General features: G+C 43.0%; 2 protein-coding genes across 3 annotated transcripts in view; both read right to left on the bottom strand.

Annotated features, from left to right (window-relative positions):
* Positions 1 to 2,990: 2,990 nt before the first annotated feature.
* On the bottom strand, positions 2,991 to 6,031 carry LOC128780695 (PDZ and LIM domain protein 1-like). 2 transcript variants are annotated; one of them, XM_053922839.1, is made up of 3 exons: positions 5,116 to 6,031; positions 3,899 to 4,016; positions 2,991 to 3,458 (listed from the first exon to the last, which is right to left on the bottom strand). In XM_053922839.1, the coding sequence occupies exons 1-3, from the start codon at positions 5,135 to 5,137 to the stop codon at positions 3,272 to 3,274; spliced, it is 327 nt and encodes a 108-aa protein (XP_053778814.1). In that variant the 5' UTR covers positions 5,138 to 6,031; the 3' UTR covers positions 2,991 to 3,271. The 2 variants fall into 2 exon arrangements, with proteins under 2 accessions (XP_053778814.1, XP_053778813.1); XM_053922838.1 differs by lacking the exon at positions 5,116 to 6,031 and having other exon boundaries at positions 3,899 to 4,619.
* Positions 6,032 to 10,181: 4,150 nt separating this feature from the next.
* LOC112310264 (cytochrome P450 2C19-like) overlaps positions 10,182 to 21,508 on the bottom strand; it is a 29,068-nt gene continuing 17,741 nt past the window's right edge. Inside the window, exons 7-9 of the mRNA XM_053922837.2 lie at positions 18,962 to 19,149; positions 11,972 to 12,113; positions 10,182 to 10,698 (exon numbers count right to left, since the gene is read on the bottom strand). Coding sequence (XP_053778812.1) covers positions 10,517 to 10,698; positions 11,972 to 12,113; positions 18,962 to 19,149 — 512 coding nt within the window. The 3' untranslated portion in view covers positions 10,182 to 10,516. The remainder of the gene's footprint in view (positions 10,699 to 11,971; positions 12,114 to 18,961; positions 19,150 to 21,508) is intronic.

Genomic DNA, 21,508 nt, shown 5'->3' on the forward strand with positions numbered 1-21,508 from the left:
AGGGCCTTGGTCTGTCTGTTCACCATTGTGCTCCCGGCCCTGGCACAGAGTCAGAGCTCAGCAGGCACTAGGGAAGTGAGTGAAGACTGCCACATGGGTCAAGTAACTCACTCCTCCTGGCTCTGCCCTCTCTCCCTTCTCCTGCAGGGAAGGGCACAGGGGATCCTCTAAGGCAGCAGGACCTCCCGGGGCTAAGCCAGGGAAGGGGCAGCCCAGCCTCCAGAGCCCAGGTCACCCCCTGCCTCTCAGCCTCAGATGCTTCTTCAGGAGCTGCCACCCCCTAGGGAAGAGGGACAGTGTGCCCAGGGGGCCAAAGGGCAAATACCAGAAGGTGGTGCAGTTTACCGAAGCAGATGGGTAGGTTTGTACATAAACAAGTTGTAATTTGTGAGTAAGGAACTACAGGCCATCCAGCCCGCCCAGCTGCCTCCCAGGCGTGAGGGTGCAGGAGGCAGTGACTACCAAGGTTCTCAGCGAATCTAACCACCTGTCCCTAGGGCTGAATCCACGCTCAGAAATAAATTACCCAGTGTTTTACTCACTCATTTCTCACCCCCGGTGTAATTATTTCACATTCCATTTTGAAAGGAAAATTAAGCTATGCTTCCATGAAACCCAATGAACTTCAGAGACGAAGCCTGCAGACCTACGTGACATGCAGCATGACTCCAGCCAAGAGAGCAGCTGGGATGAAGGTCAAAAGGTCAAAAACGGAGAACAATCCACTCCATGACTGCAACCCCGAAGAAGTCAGGAGGTGAGCCAGTGGGAGTGCGAGGGAGGGCAAGTTGGGAAACCTTGTGTTTACACTGGGCTGTGCTACCCGTGAGGTGGGGTCAGGGGAGGGAGGAAATAGACTGGGAAGGAAGGAAAGCAAAGATTATGGGGCAATGGAAATGGCTCTATATCTTGATTGAGGTATACAATCAAAAGTCAAAGACCTATGAATTTTATTGTTCATAATTACACCTGAATTTAAAAATATGTTGTAGTGCCCTGACTGGTGTGGCTCAGTGGATGTGGGTGTTGTCCCATAGACTGAAAGGCCACTGGTTTGATTCCCGGTCGGGGCACATGCCTGGGTTGCAGGCCAGGTCTCCTCCAGTCGGGGTGAGCAAGAGGCAACTGATCCATGTTTCTCTTCTCTGCCATGTTGGTCTCTATCTCTCCCTCCCCCTCTCTAAAAATGAATAAATAAAAGCTTTAAAAATATATTGTGATATATATTCCCTAACAGTCAACTGAATTGCAATATTATAGCCTAATATTGTAGCCAATCTTGCCTAATTGCAATATTGTAGCCTAATTACTCCTGAGTTATGACAAAGTCAGTGTTCTAGAAAACCTGCCTCCACAATGTGATGCACAGAGCAGAAGCATCAGCATCACTTGCTAGAAATGCAAAATCTCAACCTCACTGAGACCTAATAATGACATCAGAATCTGCCTCTTAACAGGGTCCGCAGGTGATTCCCATGCACATTGAAATGTAAGAAACAGACTTCTAGAGGGACTGGAAAATTCCTCTTTTTAAGGCTCTGGAACCTGGCCATAACAATTACTAGATCCTAATTGTTATTCCTAAAACAAAAGATTATTAGGGCTCTAATTTATCTTCCTAAACTAGATGTACCTCCCAAACTAGATGTATTTCCACAAGGGAAGAGAATATTTAGTTTTTGCAAATACCCTTTAAAAGCCTTGTGTCTAACAAATACTCTTGCTTTCTATCCAGTGCCTCTGTTCATGAAAGCCAGTCCTAAATACCCCCAGTGACATAAGAAAGTTGTGACCGGTTACCCCTTAACCAGTGATCTCCTGATCCCGGGCAGGGGTCAGGACACCTCTGTCCTTTCATGCCCCCATCCAGCCATTCTGCAGCTCTGGAGGAAGGGCATGCTCCTCTGAGCCCCTCGGACCTGGGGAAACTGGGAACAGCTCAGACGTCTGGGGAAAAGGAAATGCAGATAAAATTTAAGTAATGCTCAGCCTTATCATCAATAGAGAATAAGGGTAGAAAGAAAAACTTTTCAAAGGCCTTTGCTTTGATTTCCTGAAACTTCAATCAGGTTGTTTTTCATAAGCAAAGAAAAGGCAGCATCCGAGGAAGGAGTCATCCCTGACCTTGGTAAGGAGACAAATAGAGACCCAGCAGTCAAGAGAAGCAGAAGGTGCCCCTAGAAAGTTCAGGATCATGCAAACCAAAGCCCTAGGTGAACAGTGATGGAAATGTCACTGAGTGGCCGAAATGGTAAGAAAGAAGAATAGGTCCTTGGGTTTGGCTGCACAGATCAACCGGGCGCCCCCTAAACCACAGTCCCAGTGGAGGTTGGGCCAAACAGGGAAGCCAGAGCACAAGGCAATCAGAAGAGATGTGGTGAACTTTGGGGACAAGGCATCAGAATGTGGCACACAGAAGGGAAGCGAGAACCCCCGGTGCCTCTGCTTTAAGGTTCAGGTGGTGTCGTCCAACACAACACGTAGTGGCATACGCTGAAACGATACTTTGGATAGATGGCACTATAAATGTACTATTAAAATTAATTTTATCTGTTTTTCTTTTCAATGTGACTACTAGAAAGTTTTGAATGACATGCATGGCTTGCATCCTCCTTCTATTAGACAGTGATGAAGCATTCATTTACAGAGTAATTCACCAAACGTTTGTGGACTCTCTCTACTTGGCGCTGAAGAGAGAAAAAGCTGAAAAACATCGAGGGTCTTGTAGTAGCACAAAAGGTACAAAGATAATTTGGAGCAAGCTTCAAAGAAATGCAAGAACAGGCTCATTCAGATGCCACATTTCTCAGACCTGGAGGGAAGGCCCTGCAAACCTCAGAGAAGTGGGAAATCCAAAACAGGAGGAAAGGTTTCAGAAATCTCATCTGGCTTGAGACAGGAAATAGGGGACATAGTCAAATGAAAAAGGACACCACACTGCCCTAGAGTCTATAAATTTATTGACTCTAATATCAAATTCATTTCAGTTCCAATTTGGCCGTCCATTTGCAGTAAAGATGAACCTAGGTGAAGAGAAGGCAGAGAGATGCTGGCAAGGGGACAATGGACAAGACAGTCTTCCATGTGCTATAAAAGCAGGCATCACTCAGCAGTGACAGTCAGTTAGCAAAGGCGGGGACACAGCGTTTAATGAGCAGAGATAAAACCAGAGTGAGCAAGTACTTCCTCGAGAGGAGAGGGCCAGAGCATTGAGAGAACAAACAGCAGCAGGGGCTACGTGGAGAAGAGGGTTCTGAGCAGTCATGCTGGTTCACTTGGGGAACACAGTGACCACATCGTAGCCTTCAGGTGGGGTGACCCGCTCTCGGGCGTGCTTTTCACAGTAGATTTGATCTTCCACAAAGAAATGGCCCTTCTGTTTCAGGTTTGTGCCGCAGTCGGTGCACACGTAACACTCGGGGTGGCGGTGATGGTCCCGCAGCTTCACAAACACACCACTGCAGGAGGGAGGGAGGGAGGGAAGTGGCTCCATTAGTGACAAGCACAGGAAGGTGGCACACCAGGGCCAGGGGCTCCTCCCAAGAGGCCCCTCAAAAAGCAGATGAGGGCCTCTCAATTGGCCTCCATGGATAAAGGGATCTCCCATTCCTGGGGTCCAGAGACATTACTCTTGAAAACTTCCAGGAGTATCTCCTACTTCAACAGAGCAGATCTGCTTCTTTGGGTTTTGTGTGTTCATACCCCAAGGGTCCATGGCCAAGGAAAACCTTCACCACCTGCCTCGGGGACACAGAACCTACCTGGCCTCTCTCCTCCATATTTTCTGGAGGCATTTTTTCCCCATCACACCCAAAGTGTGCAACATTCAGCATTTCCTTATTTTCACAGTTTACTCAACTTGCAGGCCCCCCAGTGCCTGGGGGCGGCAGATACTCACACAATGCCGGTGCCACATTTGTCACACATGGGCAGCTTCTGCGCCTTGCCAATCGATGCGGCCACTTTGGGGACCGGAGCCTTAACACTTCTGAATCCCGAGGGCTTGTTGGGATCCCCTACAGTGAGGCAAACACTCGGTTGGTCAGGAAGAGCGGCACCGCAGGATTGCATAAGTATCACTGAGTTCTCAGAGCCGTTTATATGCATGTTCCAGCAAGGTCGTGGGCAATGGAGTCCACCAGACCTGAGTCTGCTGTGTGATCCTGGGCAAGTCACTTAACTTCTCTGGTTCCCTCTTTCCTCTTCTGAAAAACACATCTTTTTTCCCCCCTTCACAGTGGCACAAAAAGATTTAAAAATGCACATAAAGCCCTCCTACCGTCCCTGGCACGTGGTCAGCACTCAACACACACATGACCTTCTGATTAAATACATGTGAACATCACTATGGGAATTTAACAATGCCTCAGACAGAGTAAGTAAAGCCCCGAAAGTCCGTATTTAGGAAGAAATCTGATTCACAAGAACAAAGTCACTCCAGTGGAGCTTGATACCAGCAGCCAGAGCACAGTGAGCAGCCTTTCTGCAGTCAGGTTTATGTGTATAAAATAAACTCCGGGTTGCTGGGTGCTGAACCGACTACAAGCCAGTTCATCAGGTCTGCAGAGCCCTGTCTCGGCAGCTGTCAACAATGGTGAGCTTCTAATTTTACTACTATCGCTATATACTTGGCTGGCTAGGTTTCCACGTCACGTATTTCTTTACCATGATGTGGCCTAGTTGTCTTGTTATGTTCATCAGCTGTGTACACACATGTCTGTCACGATTTCAGATTAACAGAACTCCAGAACCCTGTTCTGTATACTTTTCAACAGTCCACAGAGCCTAACACAAGGTCTCAATAAGCGCCAGGAGCCCTGGCTGGTGTGGCTCAGTGGATTGAGTGCCAGCCTGCAAACCAGAGGGTCGCCAGTTTGATTCTCAATCAGGGCACATGCCTGGGTTCTAAATTCTCACTAAAATGACTTACAAGATTTTATATTTACCTTGTTAGCTGTTATTTATTTAGAACAGATTGAATACATACATACAAACAAGCACCCATATTCAAGATGAATGATAAACAACATATGTCATTCATAAACTAAATTCCATGAATGCAAGATGCAACACATGAGGGAACACAGGAATGGATAGGAATCAAGAAAGGCTTACCTTTGGAAAGATAGTAGGACATCTTCCCAGATGAGGCAGTGTTAGGGGACACTGGCTTAGATTAACAGATGTGACACAATAGGTTAGGGAATGACGATCGAGTGTGTGGAATTCTCAGTGGTTATCTTGATTGTAACTGAGGAACTGTCATGGGTGTAATGACTGGTGACATTGGGAATAGTGATGCAGTTGTGGGGTGGGTGGTTCTGGTGCCTGAATGAGAAATTTAGACATGATAAAATAGACAAGAGATGCTAGAACTGACAGTGAGTAGCCATGATGACTTGATAAAAATTATGTTTGAAAGAACTGATTGGCTCTCATGAAAGAGAAAGTGGGAAATCGGAAAGAACTTATTGAAAGCTTGTAACCCTGATTCTATTTTAACTATTTGAATGAACTTAACAACTCATCTAACTTTATTTTCAGCAATTACACTCTCTAATGTCTGACTTGATTTGTCAAATAAGGAAGTTAAGCAAATAAAGATGTTGTATTGAGTTATATTATGGTATCTCTAAGGCTCTTTTATTTCTCAAGTAATTCTAATACATCATTCCTAGGAAGAGCACACTAAACAGTCTGTGTTTACCATGGACCTCTTGATCAGCACCATACTGGATGTGCTTGGTACAGGAACAGAGACCACGAGCTCCTCCCTGAAATGCGGAGTCCTGCTCCTGCTGAAGCACCCGGAAGTCACAGGTAAGATCACAGATGACGGGCGGGATAAAGTTCCAGGGAGCCATTGCCAGGCAACACTGACAACTATCCCACTCTTCGCCTGCCTAGACCATGCACATGAAAAATTTCCATCACTGATACATCTTCCTATCATTGAATGAATTAAATTCAAATTAGATTATGGTGCAATAAGATTTAAAAGTGTTTAAATAGTGGAGAATTAAAGGGCAGAGGTCATTGTTTTCCTGCTCTGGTGGAGTGTTCCTGTATTGGGTCAGACCAGATGAATAAGCAGAGTTGTCTTAGGATCTGGAAAGAATTAGCCTTCTTCTTTCTCTGAAAAGATATCACTTGATATGCCTTCCATGTCCAGATAAATATACAGGGTCTGGCAGAAGTGACGCCTTCTTGAGTGTGGTTCTTAGGGTAATGTTATGGATGTAATACGTTATATTTTTAATTTGAACATTTCACCTAAAATGTCATATGGTGTGCTTGGATGTGAGATTGTTATTTTACAGAATTACATGCTTATGATTTTGTAACAAAAGATTTTGTAATAAAAAAGGGGCTTTATTTCTGCTGGACCCTGCATAATTTTTTTTTTGTTAAAAGATATTTCTTCTCAAATTCATCTGCAATTTGAAGAATGACTCAACAACAGTGTAATCTTTATCTACTAAAGATGTATTCTCTAAATAAAAAAGTTATACACAAATAAATTTTTTAAAAAAATATTCCCTTTTGGGCTAACAAATTTTCCCTCATGAACATTTCTCTTGCTAATGTAACTTTCCCATTTTCCTCATTTCTATAGAGTCCTCATGTAAGAGGGTATTTCCTTCACCACTGTATCATTTTCTGTGTTTTTGCACATCGAGACACTTTTAGTACAATTAAACCTCATAATATTATCTCCATAACTTCAGCATCAGAGTTTCCTACTTTGTGTAAAGTCCTCTGCCCTCCGTTAAAAATGAGATGTTTTCCAAACGGTGCCATGTAGAAGCACAGCCTCCAAATTCCTTCGCTGGTGCACAGTGTGGGATATGGTGATGATGTGTTGGGGCAGAGATATCAGGGACTGACACAACATAGGGAGGGGAGACCAGAACAGACATCTTGTTGAGTGAAGTAGGGAAGAAAACCAGTTTCCCCAGTCTCAAGTCTGTGAGAGGCACCCTGCTCCCCATCATGAGCTAATCAGCTGCTACTGCTGTGGCTTGTGGAGAGGAACCTTGCAGAATGGGAAAATTGCTCTGAGACTGGTTCTGAAATTTTCTCAGCTGCTCCAAGCCACACTAGATCTCCGAGTCTGTCCCCACTGAGTCCAGCTGGGTAGAGAGATCAGAAAGTTGCTCAACAAGGGGCTTGCTGAGGCCCACCCAGCTTGGCCAATGAGCAGCCTGGGAGCTGTGCAGAACATAGAAGTCTGGACTCTGTGTGATGCAAAGGCAGTGTCCTGGGTGTTAGTTGGGCAAGAGTTGAGCCCCTAAGATTCTTTGCAGCCAGGCAGACCCTGCCCCAGGAGAGTACAAATCTCTGGGAAGAGACAGGTGTGCCCACCCATTACCTGCAGTATTGCAAACAGCACATCCAACAGGGAAACTCTGCAGAACAGTCCTGCCAGGCCCAAGTTCCCCCTGCAGGGCACCTTTCCACAGGGGAAAGAGAGAAACTCCAATCGGGGACTTTCTGAACTTTTCTCAGCCCAACAAGCCACGCTGGTTCCCTGGGGCCTGTTCCATTGAAACCAGTTGGGCAGAGGGAGCACAAATGGGTGCAACAAGGGATTTTCAGGGCTCCATCCAGCCTCAGATCTTCTTCAGAGCTGCCGTCAGCACCAAGCGGGAAAGAGCTGACCCTGTTATACACATTGGACCTTCATTGAAATGGACAGGTAACTCATCAGAAACTGTACATTCCTGGAAATAATCGAGGACAGACTAAGTGTGTGGCACAGGGGCAGGGGAACATTCCCTGCATCTTCCCTGAAAGCTGAACTGTGCCTCCCAGGGGATGATCCAGGGGTCTCATCCTCCCAATTGCACTAGAGGTCCTCTCAGGAACAGACAGGTCAGTGGCAAGGCTAAGACTAATGGCAGAACTGCAGATAGAGACAGGTGGAGGTGGTACCTGCGGTGCTTTCAGACATTGGATAACCCACCCCTGGGCCCTGTGCTGATAAAAAGCCAGCAGTTCAGAGCAGAGAGGTCCATCCCATACACAGCAAAGCCTGAAGGAGACAGCCACAGACTGTGGATCACTTGTAGCCTTGAACAGGCTGCCTAGAGCTAGATGGGGACCACAGGGGATATTACCAGAGATATAGCCAGAAGGAGGAGCTGGCAGGCCAGCACCAAACTCTGCTGAGATGAATTCCACCACATTCTTTTCATTATTTGTGTTTTTCTTTTGCATAGCTTTTGAACATTTTTTCTTTTTCCTCAATTTTGTTCCTATTGTTTCAGTATTTTTATTTCAAGTCTCATTTTATTCTGTTTTCTTATCCCATTTTGCCTGCTTCCTTCCCCTTCTGATTTTCATTTCAAATTTTATTTTTTCCCTTTCTTCACCTTGTTTCTATTCCTCACTCTTATTATTTCTCCTCCCTCTATCCTCTCAAAATCGTTTTTCTTTACTTTAGTCGCATCACAGTTTTTTTTCTTTCTTATAATATTCTTTATTCTCTTTCTACCTTTACTGATATTTGCCCGAGGAATTCCTACCTTTTGCAACTGCATGCATGGAACTGGAGACCAGTATGCTAAGTGAAATAAGCCAGTTGGTGAAAGACAAATACCATATGATGTCGCTTATAAGAGGAATCTAATGAACAAAAGAAACTGATGAGCAAAATAGAACCAGAGACATAGAATCACAGAATAGACTGCAGCTGGTAAAGGGGAGGAGGAAGGTGGAAACTGTTTGAAAAAAGGAGAAGGGGTTCGTCAAAGAACTTATAGAAAGGACCCATGGACGTGGGCAATAGTGTGGGAATTGACCACAAAAGTGGGGGACGGCTGGGTGAAGGTGGTCTAGGGGGAAACATCGGGACAACCGGAACAGCCTAAACAATCAAAGAAAACGTGCTCAAAGTCACCCATCTACAGCCAGAGGCAGAATTTGAACTCAGGAGTTTGAATGCAAGCTCGTGATTTTCATCATGATATTTATTGCTTTCTCTCTTTCCACTTTTGAAATTACCTCAGAACTAACATCATTTTTGAAAGGTAATAAAAGAGAACAAAGAAAATACATGAAATTGTATTATTATCTCTGAGTAGTAATGCTATCAGTGATTTTTGAAAAAGTTAACCCATACTAAATACAAATTCCTTTTAGAAGGAAAACAATCTATGTGAAAAAAATATGACTCAGGCCTTGGGCTATACTTTTAGCCCAGCCAGCCTCTTAGAAGCCTAAGGATCACACCATCGGTCCTGGGCAATAAGTCACTTACATCATTTCTCTACATATTAGCCCTTCCAGGTGTTCAGGGATGTCTATGGGGGTACAAGCTTAGATCAGAAAACATTTGAAATTGAATCTATACTTGCTACCTACTTACCCCCTCCTCCCAAGCCCCAACAATTCCTCTGAACAGGGTAAAGAAGATGTATCTCCCTTGAGTTTTTATCTATCTAAACCTCACTTGACTAACACATACAACTATTTCATTAAAAAAACCCTCTGCCCTGGCTGGTGTGGCTCAGTGGATTGAGCACCGGCGTATGAACCAAAGGGTTGCTGGGTCCATTCCCAATCAGGGCACATGCTGGGTTTCAGGCCAAGTCCCCAGTTAGAGTGTGTGAGAGGCAACTACACATTGATGTTTCTCTCCCTTTCCTTCTCCCTCCCTTCCCTTCTGTCTAAAATAAATAAATAAAATCTTTTAAAAAAACCTCCCTGAAATGGTTAAAAATATTAGTTGAGACCAGTATTGTTAAAGAAATGAAAACAGATTACAAAATTATCCTTTTTTTAACCTCTCCTCCAGTCTCCAGGTTTTCAGTCCTCAATACTCCTCTTCCGCACTCCGAAATTCCACTGAGTCATGACTAGAAAGTACTGAATTCATTCACTTCTACTCCTAGAAATCATTTCCACCAAGGAAAGGATATTAAATAAAATGCTCATAATTATAGTAGGTATATCCATAGAAGGGAAACGCTTATTGACACATAAAAAGACAAGCCAATACACTCTTCTTAGGCACCTTGGTCTCCCTGATTCCCTGATTCCTCCCCTTGTATTCTACCTGCTGTTCCTCCTATCTGTCTCTCTCTCTCTCTGTTTCTCACTCTCTCTCTCCCTCCTTCCCTCCCTCCCTCCTTCAGATCACAGACATAACCATACACACACACAAATATCCAAAGACGTTTCTGTTAACATTTAATATTTATATGTCTTTCTCATTCATGTGTTCATTTGAATCTTCTCATCAGTAATTATCATACCTGGGTTACACATGAGGATCTGAGTATGGACAGTAGCAGAGTATAAAGAATAGCAGATAAACATGTGAAGTGCAACTCAGGAAACTTTCTTGAATGGAGGCTGGAAGCTCACTGGAGGGAATGGGGAGATGTGAGAGGGCAGGTCAGAGAAGGCATTCTTGGGAAGAAGGTGAAGTGGGAAGGAAGTGAACAAAGCCCCCAGGAGTGTGTGAGTTGTAGAGGACAACACAGCAGCAGCCAGAAGGTCTGCTCTTCCATCACACAGGAACAAAGCAGAGCTGGTAAGGAGGTGGCACAGAAGCAAGCCCATTGACAACTGGGGTGATGTCGATGTCCTTTGGGTTGACCACAGGTTTCAAGGTAAATTTCTGTAAAATGGCGGTCAGGAATAAGAACAGCTCCATGCGGGCCAGGCCCTCTCCTGCACACATCCGTTTTCCTGAAAATAACACACACACAGAGTAAATACTCCTTGAACGCTCATTTTCTGGATGCCAGAAAGAGAATGTGCAGTAATTGTATGATTAGTGGTTGAATGGGGGGAGGGAAGGCAGAATAGTTGGAAAAATGCATGGAAAAAGTGTGGACATATATCCAATCCACCTAACATCCTACCCACCTTATCCAAACAGGTACTCTTTTTTTTTTTTTTTTTATTGTTATTCAATTACAGTTGTATGCCTTTTCTCCCCATCCCTCCATCCCACCCCAGGTGAACCCACCTCCCTCCCCCCTCTCCACCCTCCCCCTTGGTTTTGTCCATGTGTCCTTTATAGTAGTTCCTGTAATCCCCTCTACCCACTGTCCCCGCCCCCACCCCCCCACCCCCGCCCTGGCTATTGTTAGATTGTTCTTAACTTCAATGTCTCTGGTTATATTTTGTTTGCTTTTTTCTTCTATTGCTTATGTTCCAGTTAAAGGTGAGATCATATGGTATTTGTCCCTCACCGTCTGGCTTATTTCACTTAGCATAATGCTCTCCAGTTTCATCCATGCTGTTGCAAAGGGTATAAGCTCCTTCTTTCTCTCTGCTGCGTAGAATTCCATTGTGTAAATATACCATAGTTTTTGGATCCACTCGTTTGCTGATGGGCACTTCAGTTGCTTCCAGTACTTGGCTATTGTAAATTGTGCTGCTATGAACATTGGGGTGCACAGATTCTTTTGGATTGGTCAAACAGGTACTCTTCTTTCAACAAATATTTATTGAGTATCAGCACCATGCCAAATATTCCATTAAGAGTTCCACAGTGTAACTTCTATTTCGAGTGTCCATCAATCTTTTTGTGGAAACACACATACATTGATAGTACTTTCTGTTCCTAGTCTGATGTTTCAGGATCCTTCTTCACACCCTCTGCTCTTGCTCTAAGAATACCTACTCTTCATCAATCTCCAACGCACCCTGAAGTTTTAAGTTCTACATAACACTGTTCTTTTTGGTTGGGATGCATGTACTTCTCTTTCAGCACCAAGCTCCAAGTTCGTTTCTGATTTCGAAGAAGTGCGTCAACTCTCCAAAGAGCCAGTGATCTGGCCTCACAGTGGGGCTGCACGATGAGGAAGGAAAGTGTGTGGGTATTGGCAGTGGGGCTTCTGGTAATGAACAAAGAGCAATCCTACCAGTCCTACAGTGAGCACTACACCAGTTCCAGCTGTTCCCCCCAAAGTATCCTGTCCTCTGAATACAAAAGAAAACAAACTTGTATTACCTGCTGAGAAAGGCATGAAGTAGTCACTCTTCTTAAAGTTGCCCTTCTCATCCAGGAAGTGGCCAGGGTCAAACGTGTCTGGGTTGGGGAATTGTTTGGCATCACGCATTACAGAAGTCAGAGATGTTACTATGGTCGTGTCCTGGAAAGAAGAGAAGATAAACTGAGTTATGGAAAAGTCATGGAGCTGGAAGAAAGGTTGCAAGTCACTTAGTCCAAAATTATGATCTATGCATGAGGAGTCTTAGGTCCAAAGAAGGCAGAGCATTTTGAGCCCGAGAGAACAAGTAATAAACAATGATCAGTTTAAGACCAGTGGCAGTGCTGTTGCTAACGTGAATTCCAATAGCATTTGAAGAACGGAGGCCCTGGGTCCTAGGGTGTCTAACCTTCTGAATCCATCCTGCTTTTCACCCTGTTTGGACACTGGTGTATGACCCCACCAGCTACTTTATTTTACACTTAAATCTTCACTCACCTCATATTTGGATTATGGTTTGAAATGGAAGTCTCTGTTGGAGCTGAAAATGTCTGGAGTTATCTGTTCATAGGGCTTTTATAAGTAGACATCTGATCTAATTTAAAAATCTGTGATAACAACAGTAAGTACAGTGGCAACGATTAGTGCTATCATCGCCATGTAGATTGTCTTAATTTAAAAACATAGAAACAAAGAACACACTGATGGCTGCCAGAGGGCAGAGTGGTAGAGGGTTGGATAAAAAAGGTGAAGAGCAACATAATCAATAATAGTGTGATAACTTTGAATGGGGACAGATGGTCACTAAACTCCGTGTGGCGAGCACATCACAAGATAAATGTTGGAGAGTCACAAGGATGTAAAAGTACAGCGTAGGCATTATAGTCAATAATATTGTTGTAAGTGTATGTGGTGGCAGGTGGGTACTGGAGTCTCTGAGGGGGGAACACTTTGTAAAGTATATGATGGTCTAACGATGCTAAGCACCTGAAGCTAATACAAACTAAGATTGAATGTAAACTGTAAACACAGTAACAAGCAAAATAGAACCTGAGACATGAAAATAAAGAATAAACTGACAGTGATCAGAGGGGAGAGGGCTGATGGGAAAGAAAGGGAAGGGGCAAGTCAAGGAAAATGAATAGAGGACTCATGGGAACAATGGAGTGGGGACTGACTGTGAGAGTGGGGCGGGGTGGGGCAGGGGAGAGCAATGGGGAAACAGGTGGGACAGCTGTAACTGGACAACAATAATAATAAGTTAAAAAATTAAAAGATACAAGGACAAAAAAAGAAAAGGAAATTACAAAAAAGTAAATGTTGAGTTACTGTATTATATACCTGAAATTAATAATAACATTGTATGCCTATTATTTTTAAGTATATTTTATTGATTATGCTATTGCAGTTGTCCCATTTCTTTTCTCCCTTTCATCCCCCTCCCTCCAGCATTCCCCCCACCTTAGTCATGTGAATTGGTCATACATATAAGTTCTTTCCCTTCTCCATTTACCATACTCTTCTTAACCTATTTTGTGACCACCAATTATGCTTCTTAGTCCCTGTACCTTTATCCTCCATTTTCCCCTCATCCCCTCCCTGCTGATAACCCTCCCTATGATCACCATTTCCATGATTCTGTGCCTCTTCTAGTTTCCTTAGTTTGTGTTTGATTTTTTAGGCTCGGTTGTTGATAGTTGTGAGTTTGTTGTCCTTTTACTGTTCCTGGTTTTGATCTTTTTCTTAGATAAGTCCCTTTAACATTTCATATATTGAGGGCTTGGTGAAGATGAACTCCTTTAACTTGACCTTATCTGGGAAGTACTTTATCTGCCCTTCCATTCTAAATGAGAGCTTTGCTGGACAGAGTAATCTACGTTGTAAGTCCCTGCTTTTCACGACTTTGAATACTTGTTTCCAGCCCCCTCTTGACTGTAAGGTTTCTTTTGAGAAATCAGCTGATAGTCTCATGGGAACTTTGTAGGTAACACTCTCCTTTTCTCTTGCTGCTTTTAAGATTTTCTCCTTGTCTTTAATCTTGGGTAATTTAATTATGATGTGTCTTGCTGTGTTTCTCCTTCAATATAACTTCTTCTGGGACTCTGTGAGCTTCCTGGAAGTCTATTTCCTTTGCTAGATTGGGGAAATTTTCCTTCATTATTTTTTCAAATAAGTTTTCAGTTTGTCGGTCTCCCTCTTCTCCTTCTGGCATCCCTACAGTTTGGATGTTGGGATGTTTAAAGTTGTCCCAGATGTTCCTCAGACTCTCCTCATTTTTTTTTAAATCTTGTTTTTCATTTTTCTGGTTGAATGTTTATTTCTTCCTTCTGCTCCAAATTGTTGATTTGAGTCCCAGTTTCCTTCCCTTCACTGTTGGTTCCCTGTATATTTTTCTTTATTTCGCTTTGCATAGCCATCACCTCTTCTATTTTGTGTCTGTACTCAATCATTTCTGTGAGCATCCTGATTACCAGTATTTTGAACTCTGCAACTGATAGGTTCACTATGTCTTCCCTGCTTAGCTGTTTTTCTGGGGTTTTGATCTGTTCTTTCATTTGGGCCACATTTCTTGGTCTCAGTGCATCTGTTAGGTTGCAAGGGGTGGAGTTTAGCTAGCTATTCACAAGTTTGGGGTAACCAGGTCACTGCATTGTGGCACTGCATGTGGGGGAGTGGTCAGAGAGGTAACAGTGCTGCTTCCTTGGCTCTTGGTGGCTTTCAGTCCCTCCCCCCACTTCCCACAAGCAAATTGGGCCCTTTTGGTGCTGATTCCTTGGTGGGTGGGTTTGTGTACATTCTAGGACCCTGTGGGTCTCTCCAAGGAACTCTCCTGTGAGGCTGTGAGTTTCTCCCCTCCAGTTTTTACAGCTGGAGGTTTTGAGGCTTTCTTTTCCCACGCTGGAACCCTACGTTGCATGGTCTTTCTCACTCCCCAGTTTTTCCTCCTGGTTTATCTGCACACAAATATGGGACCTCCTGGTCCACCAGCCACCACCTTGCCTGCCCTGGTCCACCAGCTGCAGCGTCGCCCACCTGGTCCTCTGCTGCTGCCTTGTCACACCTCCTCTCTACCCCTGCAGCTGGTCTCTGCCCCTCCTACCATTCTCAATGAATGTTTCTTCTTTAACTCCTTGGTTGTCAGACTTCAATACAGTTCAATTTTCTGGCAATTCTTGTTGTGTTTTGTTTTTAAATTTGTTGTTTTCCTTGTTTTTGTTGTGCAAGGAGACAAAGTGTATCTACCTATGCCTCCATTTTGGCTGGAAGTAGAAAGAATGTTAAAACTGGAAAGAAATGGACTGCAGTCCAAGATGGAGGTGTAGGTAGACACACTGTGCCTCCTCGCCCAGCCAAAAGAAGGACAATTTAAAAACAAAAAACAACCAGAACTGACAGAAAATAAAACTGTATGGAAGTCTGACAACCAAGAAGTTAAAAGAGAAACATTCATCCAGACCCATAGGGGTGTGCGGAGACTGGCAGCTGGGTGGAGAGGACTCGCAGGAAGGTGTCAGCTGGTGGACCCAGAGAGGTGGTGGATCAGGGAGCAGGGCGGGCAAGGCTGCAGCTGGCCAGTGAGGCGGTAGGTGGCGACCCAGTGAGGTGGTGGCTGGTGGAGTGGGCAGTCCCACATTCGTGTGCAGATAAGCCAGGAGAAAAACTGGGGAGTGAGACAGTCCGCACAAACCAGGGCTCCAGCATGGGGACATAAAGCCTCAAACCTCTGATTGAAAACACCTGTGGGGTTGAGGCAGGAGCGGGATAAACTCCCAGCCTTACAGGAGAGTTCATTGCAGAGACCCACAGGGTCCTGGAACATACACAAACCCACCCACTCGGGAATCAGCACCAGAGGTGCCCAATTTGATTGTGAGTAGTGGGGGAAGTGACTGAAACTGGCAGAGAGCAGAGCAGGCGCCCTTGCTCCCTCTCTAACCCCTCCCCCATGTACAGCGTCACAGGGCAGCGATGTTGGTTGCCCCCTCCACCCCCCATGAAAACCTATGGCTCCGCCTCCTATTATATAAACAGCTGGCTCAGACCAAAAAAACACATCACTTTGCAACAACTCAGTGTAGGATTATTAATTCAGTCAAGTTTTATCAATTAATGCTAAAACTGTTGACTGAATAATTGAAAAGGATGATATTCACAAAGTCCTAAAGTACCATGCTATAGATTTTTATTAATGAAGTATAAAAAACAGAACCTCTGCCATGGAGAGATGTGGCAGATACCACTTTATTAAGTGAAGAACATAGCATAGCCAATAAGGGGGTGAGTGACATTATGTGTCCCAGCCACCATCCACCCCAATGAATTTCAGTGGGACACGCAGAGCACCTTTGTAGGTCTCTTGCCAAGACTGTAACGGGAATCTAATCTCTAGAAAACAGTCACACAAAAGCAGCCTGAGGAATATTTTCCGTGACTACTGGCCTAGACCCTTCACCAAGTTATATGTATTGAAAGGAAAGAAAGAGAGTAAAGGGAAAAGATAACCAAATTTATGCTTCTCCCTTGCCTGGAAACTTAATTGCCAACAATGAAAAACTATAAAAGATATTCTAGGAAAACTGGAAATTTAAATATAGGCTATACGTTAGATAATATTGTTTTATCGATGATGACTTCTGAGCATGAATGCTATTACTTTTCTGTATACAAAAATCACTGCTACTGGGATAAGTAAGCTGAAATATTGAGGTAGTGATTGATAAATAGATAAATATGAAAATAAATCTATACACAATTTATATATTATATGTATGCATATGTTTTAGATTTAAAATGTTTTATCCTGCAGAGTTGGGGAAAAATCCCCTCAAGTTTATCATATAAAAGGTCTGTAACTCTAGGTTTAAAATTATTCCCTTCTGTATCTCCTAAGCTGAGTTTATTTTTCTATTGATTTTGAGAGAGACATCAATGTGAGACAGAGAAACATCAATTGGTTGTTCCTGTACACGCCCTGACTGGGGATGATACCCACAACTTTAAGGTGTTTGGCACAACTCTCCAACCAAGGAAATCAGGGCTTCCTTGTATATTTTTAAACCACTAATACAAGAAAATTTTCAAGATACAAAAAAATACAAAAGCCAGTGTGTTTTCATCAAATGTTGCTCAAATAATTGAATACTCTTAAAGAGATAAAAGAAGGATGACGAGTACATCACACCATAAGTCAAAATTTCCCTGAATGGATCAATAATCTAAACGAAAGTGCTAAAACTGTAAAGTCTCAAAAATAGATAAGGGTCAATCTTTGAGACCCTGTTTTGGCAAATATTCCTTAGATAGGACCCCCCCCCCTTAAAAAAAAAAAAAAGCACAAATCAGCCTCACATGATTGCGAAGTGTTCCGTTGATAGTCCAAGACATTGAGAAATAATAAGCCATGCATTTCAAAGACATGACTAAGTGGCCACAAGAAGAAGACGAGAAGACAATCAAAATAAACCCACATTATGGCACATTTCTCACGTGCATTGGTGAGTCCAACATACCTTACATCAGAAATATGACAAGAAAATTTTGAAGAGGAAAAATTGTAGACCAAAATATTTTTATCAATATGAATTAGAAGACCTGAACAATATGTAGCAAATCAAATTCAGCTGAGCATGTATACTTAGAATATATAGTTTGAGTGGGAAAAGTGAGTCCAATATACAACTATTCCAAAAGATGCAGAAAATTGATATGAAAATATTACATACACATTCATGACAAAGAATTGTGAGAATGAGAAAAGAAGGCAAACTTTCCAATCTAACAGAGAATATCTACCACACTGGCTGGTGTGGCTCAGTGGATTGAGTGCCAGCCTTCAAACCAAAGGGTTGCAGGTTCAATTCCCAGTCAGGGCACATGCCTGGGTTGCGGACCAGGTCTCCAGAAGGGGGCACCCAAGAGGCAACCACACATTGATGTTTCTCTCCCAATCTCCCTCTCTCTCTCCCTTCTCCTCTCTCTAAAAATAAATAAATAAAATCTAAAAGAACCCTAATGTCTACCAAAATGTACATAAAATATCATTCTCAATAGGGAGGTATTAAACCTCCTCTTCCCTGAAAAACAGAAATAAGCATTAAAGAAAGATATTAGCTCAAATAGCAGGATAATATATGTAGAATTTTCAGATCAATCGAAAGACAAATTATCACCAATGATTTTAAATTTAGCAAGGTTGCTACGTATAAGGTCATCAAAATAATAAAATCAATTATAATTCCAAGTAGTAGATTTTAAAAATGGAAAAGGAATTTAAAAATTTATAATAACAATAGTAACATTAAGTACCTATGAAAGAGGAAACAAAAGATTTGCGAGCCAATGCCCAACATCCTAAAAAAAATGAAGAAATTTTGAAAAGCCCCCAACCCCCAACTAGGAGCATATTCCATATCTATTCACTGAAAGATTCAATGTGTCATGATGTTAGGAATTCCTAATGATCTAATTTCGTCCTGATAAAAATCCCAGCAGATTGTTTTGGTAAATTGACAAACTGACTCTAACATTCATTTAGAAATGTAAGCAGCTAAAATTAGCCAAACAATATTAAAGACGCAGAACAACGCTGACTGGTGTGTCTTAGTTGGATGGGTGTTGTCCTGCAAAGCAAAATTCCTCTGGTTTGATTCCTGGTCAGGGCTCATGCCTGGGATGAGGTTTTGGTCCCCGGTCTGGGAGTGTAGGCAATGAGTCGAAGTTTCTCTCTCACATCAATGTTCTGTCCTTTTCTTTCTCCCTCCCTTCCCTCCTCTCTAAAGATAAACAGATTTGAAAAAGAGCAGAACAAATCTGGAAGACCTACAGTGCCAGGTGTCCAAACCTGTTTTAAAGGTTTATAGTCTGAACTGGAAACCACACGGAGTCCATCAAGCGGCCACATGTCTGATTTCTGCCCTTCTCTCACCTTGTGTTGGTGCAGGATGAAACCCATACTGTGAAAATGGGAACTTCAAGACCACTGAGGTCAGTATAAGAGAAACAAATCTTACCTTGGGGATGAGGTAGTCTCTGAATTTAATGTCACAGGTCACCGCATGGGGGAGGCTGGTGGGGAGAAGGTCAATGTATCTCTGGGTCTCGTGCACCAGGGCATCCATGTAGGGCATGGAGCTCCTGTCCTGCATGCAGGGGCTCCTGTCTCTGCCAACCACACGGTCAATCTCTTCCTGGACTTTAGCTGTAAGACACAAGAAAGACTGATGGAAAAGGAGAAAAATGCATACCAGAATTACATACTGGTCCAGGGAATATGAAGCACTATGAAGGTGCCTCAACATCATTATAAACATCAGTTCAGTTATATGCCCCAAAATACACCTAGAGAAAAAGAAATAATTGCCACAGTAGATACCTGTAACTCTCCTACAAGCTACACTTAACAAAGATCAACCCATATCTATATGTCAGCATACATGATAATATAAACAGAAATGATGACGTTTCAAAATATAAGCTGAATATAAGTCAAGAAATTACAGTCTTTGCAGGAAGAAAAACAGGAAATCAAGTATTAGTTTTCTATCAAAATAATCTGTGGGTTGAAAAACTCAGTGACAAGGTGTGTTTTGTGTGTACGTGTTGTTTGTGCGTGTGTACGACTTGTAATGGTCCTCTCTCCATCCTCCAGCTCGACAGTGTGACCGAGATGAACATTCTAGCGGTTTCTCCTGAAATGAATGTTCAATTTCTAAACAATGATTCACTTTATTTCTCACTCACATATTTTAAGGCAATATCTGATTTCCTGGTATGAAAAGAGAGAATTTACTTCTCCAAGCCCGCCTCATGCAAAATACACACAGACACACACACAATTCCACTTACTCCATTTCCCCCAGCCCAGTTAGGTTAAGAGTCTCTGTGTTCAAGAAAGATTCTTCCCAAAACTTTCTTTTCAGCCCTACACCTCACTCTTTCCCTGTCGTTGTCCAGTGTCCCTGAGTGTAGGGCTCTCACGTTCCATGTCTCCAGAGAGTAAACCCCCCTCATTGTGTTGGGCAAAAACAGTTACTTGACAAAAGAAGCAGTCAAAGGGGCCTGGGCAGGGAGAGCTACCTTTTTCAGCCTGTGTCTACCTCTACCTTTGTTGACCCTTGGTACTTCTAAATACCAGAACGTACGGGGATGTAGGGACACACAAATAACTTTTCCTCTTCGTGTATCTTCCTCTTCTGACACTGAGGTCACAATTTCGTCCTCTCTATCGAGTTCGTTATCTCCCCTTCGCATGCTCTCCGTGTTTCAGAAATTGGTTGGAGATTTGTTAGCTGTTTCCTGACCTCCTCAATCTAGCTTTAGAAGACTACTTCTCATTTGTAGTAGGTTATAATCATTTTAGTGGGATTTTGACACAGGACAAAATAATGTATATTTCTAAACTGCTATGCATGACCATACTGTTTAAAAGTAAGTTCTGACAGTAACCAGAGAGGAGAGGGGAGAGGGACAATAGGGGAAGGGACATCAAGGAACATGTCTAATGGACACATGGACAAAGCCAAAGAGGGTAGGTTGAAGGGTGGGAGGCCGGGATGGGTGGGGTGTGGGGCATGGTGAGGTGAAAATGGACACAACTGTACTTGAACAACAATAAAAAACTTTAAAAAAGGAAATTTCTGACAGGAAATGCTGTGTAAAATATTGAATTATTGACTTTCTCCCCAGAAATTCTTATTTTCGCAATCACCACCTTTCTGGAAACAGACTTCTGAAATAACAAAATCCCTTCTTTTTCCTACTATAATGTAGTTATTTTATTTTATCATTTTCCACTAGTTCTAAGTTATTTATTTATTTATTTATTTATTTATTTATTTATTGTTGTTCAAGTACATTTGTCTCTATTTTCACCCTACCACACTCCCCTTGCCCCACCCATCCCTGCCTCCCACCCTTGAACCCACCCCCTTTGCTTTGTCTATGTGTCCTTCATACATGAACCTGATGGCCCCCCTACTATCCCCTATTATCCCTCTCCTTCCACCTCTCTGATTAGTGTCAGATTGAAATAAAGAACGAATAACAAAATTCCTTTACGCAATATTTTTTTTAAATCATCACCCAAGGATATTTTTTAAAAATTGGTTTTTCAGAGAAATGAAGGGAAAGAGAGAGAGAGAAACACCAATTAGTTGCCTTCTCAAACATGACCCAACTGGGGATTGAATCCACAACCTGAATACAAGCCCTGATTAGGAATTGAACCTGTGATCATTCCACCTCCGCAATGATGCTCCAACCCACAGAGCCACTTCAGCCAGGGCTCACAGCGTCTTAAGTCTGCAGAGTAACAGTATTTTTGAGAATCTAATTTTTTAGAACATTTTCTAGACCGTGGAACTTATCTCAGACAGCCTCACTAAATCTCTTGGATTTTAACTTATGCTTCAGTAAGGAGAGTTTCCACCAGAACCCTGCATTTTCAGAATGAGGAGAGGTCTGTGCAAGAATATACCTACTGTTGAAAGTGGATAACCTTTTCATAAAAAACCAATATGTAGTCCTCGCCCTGGCTGGGTGGCTCAGTTGGTAGGAGT

Source organism: Desmodus rotundus, chromosome 4 (genome assembly GCF_022682495.2).
Source record: "Desmodus rotundus isolate HL8 chromosome 4, HLdesRot8A.1, whole genome shotgun sequence".
NCBI lineage: Eukaryota > Metazoa > Chordata > Mammalia > Chiroptera > Phyllostomidae > Desmodus > Desmodus rotundus.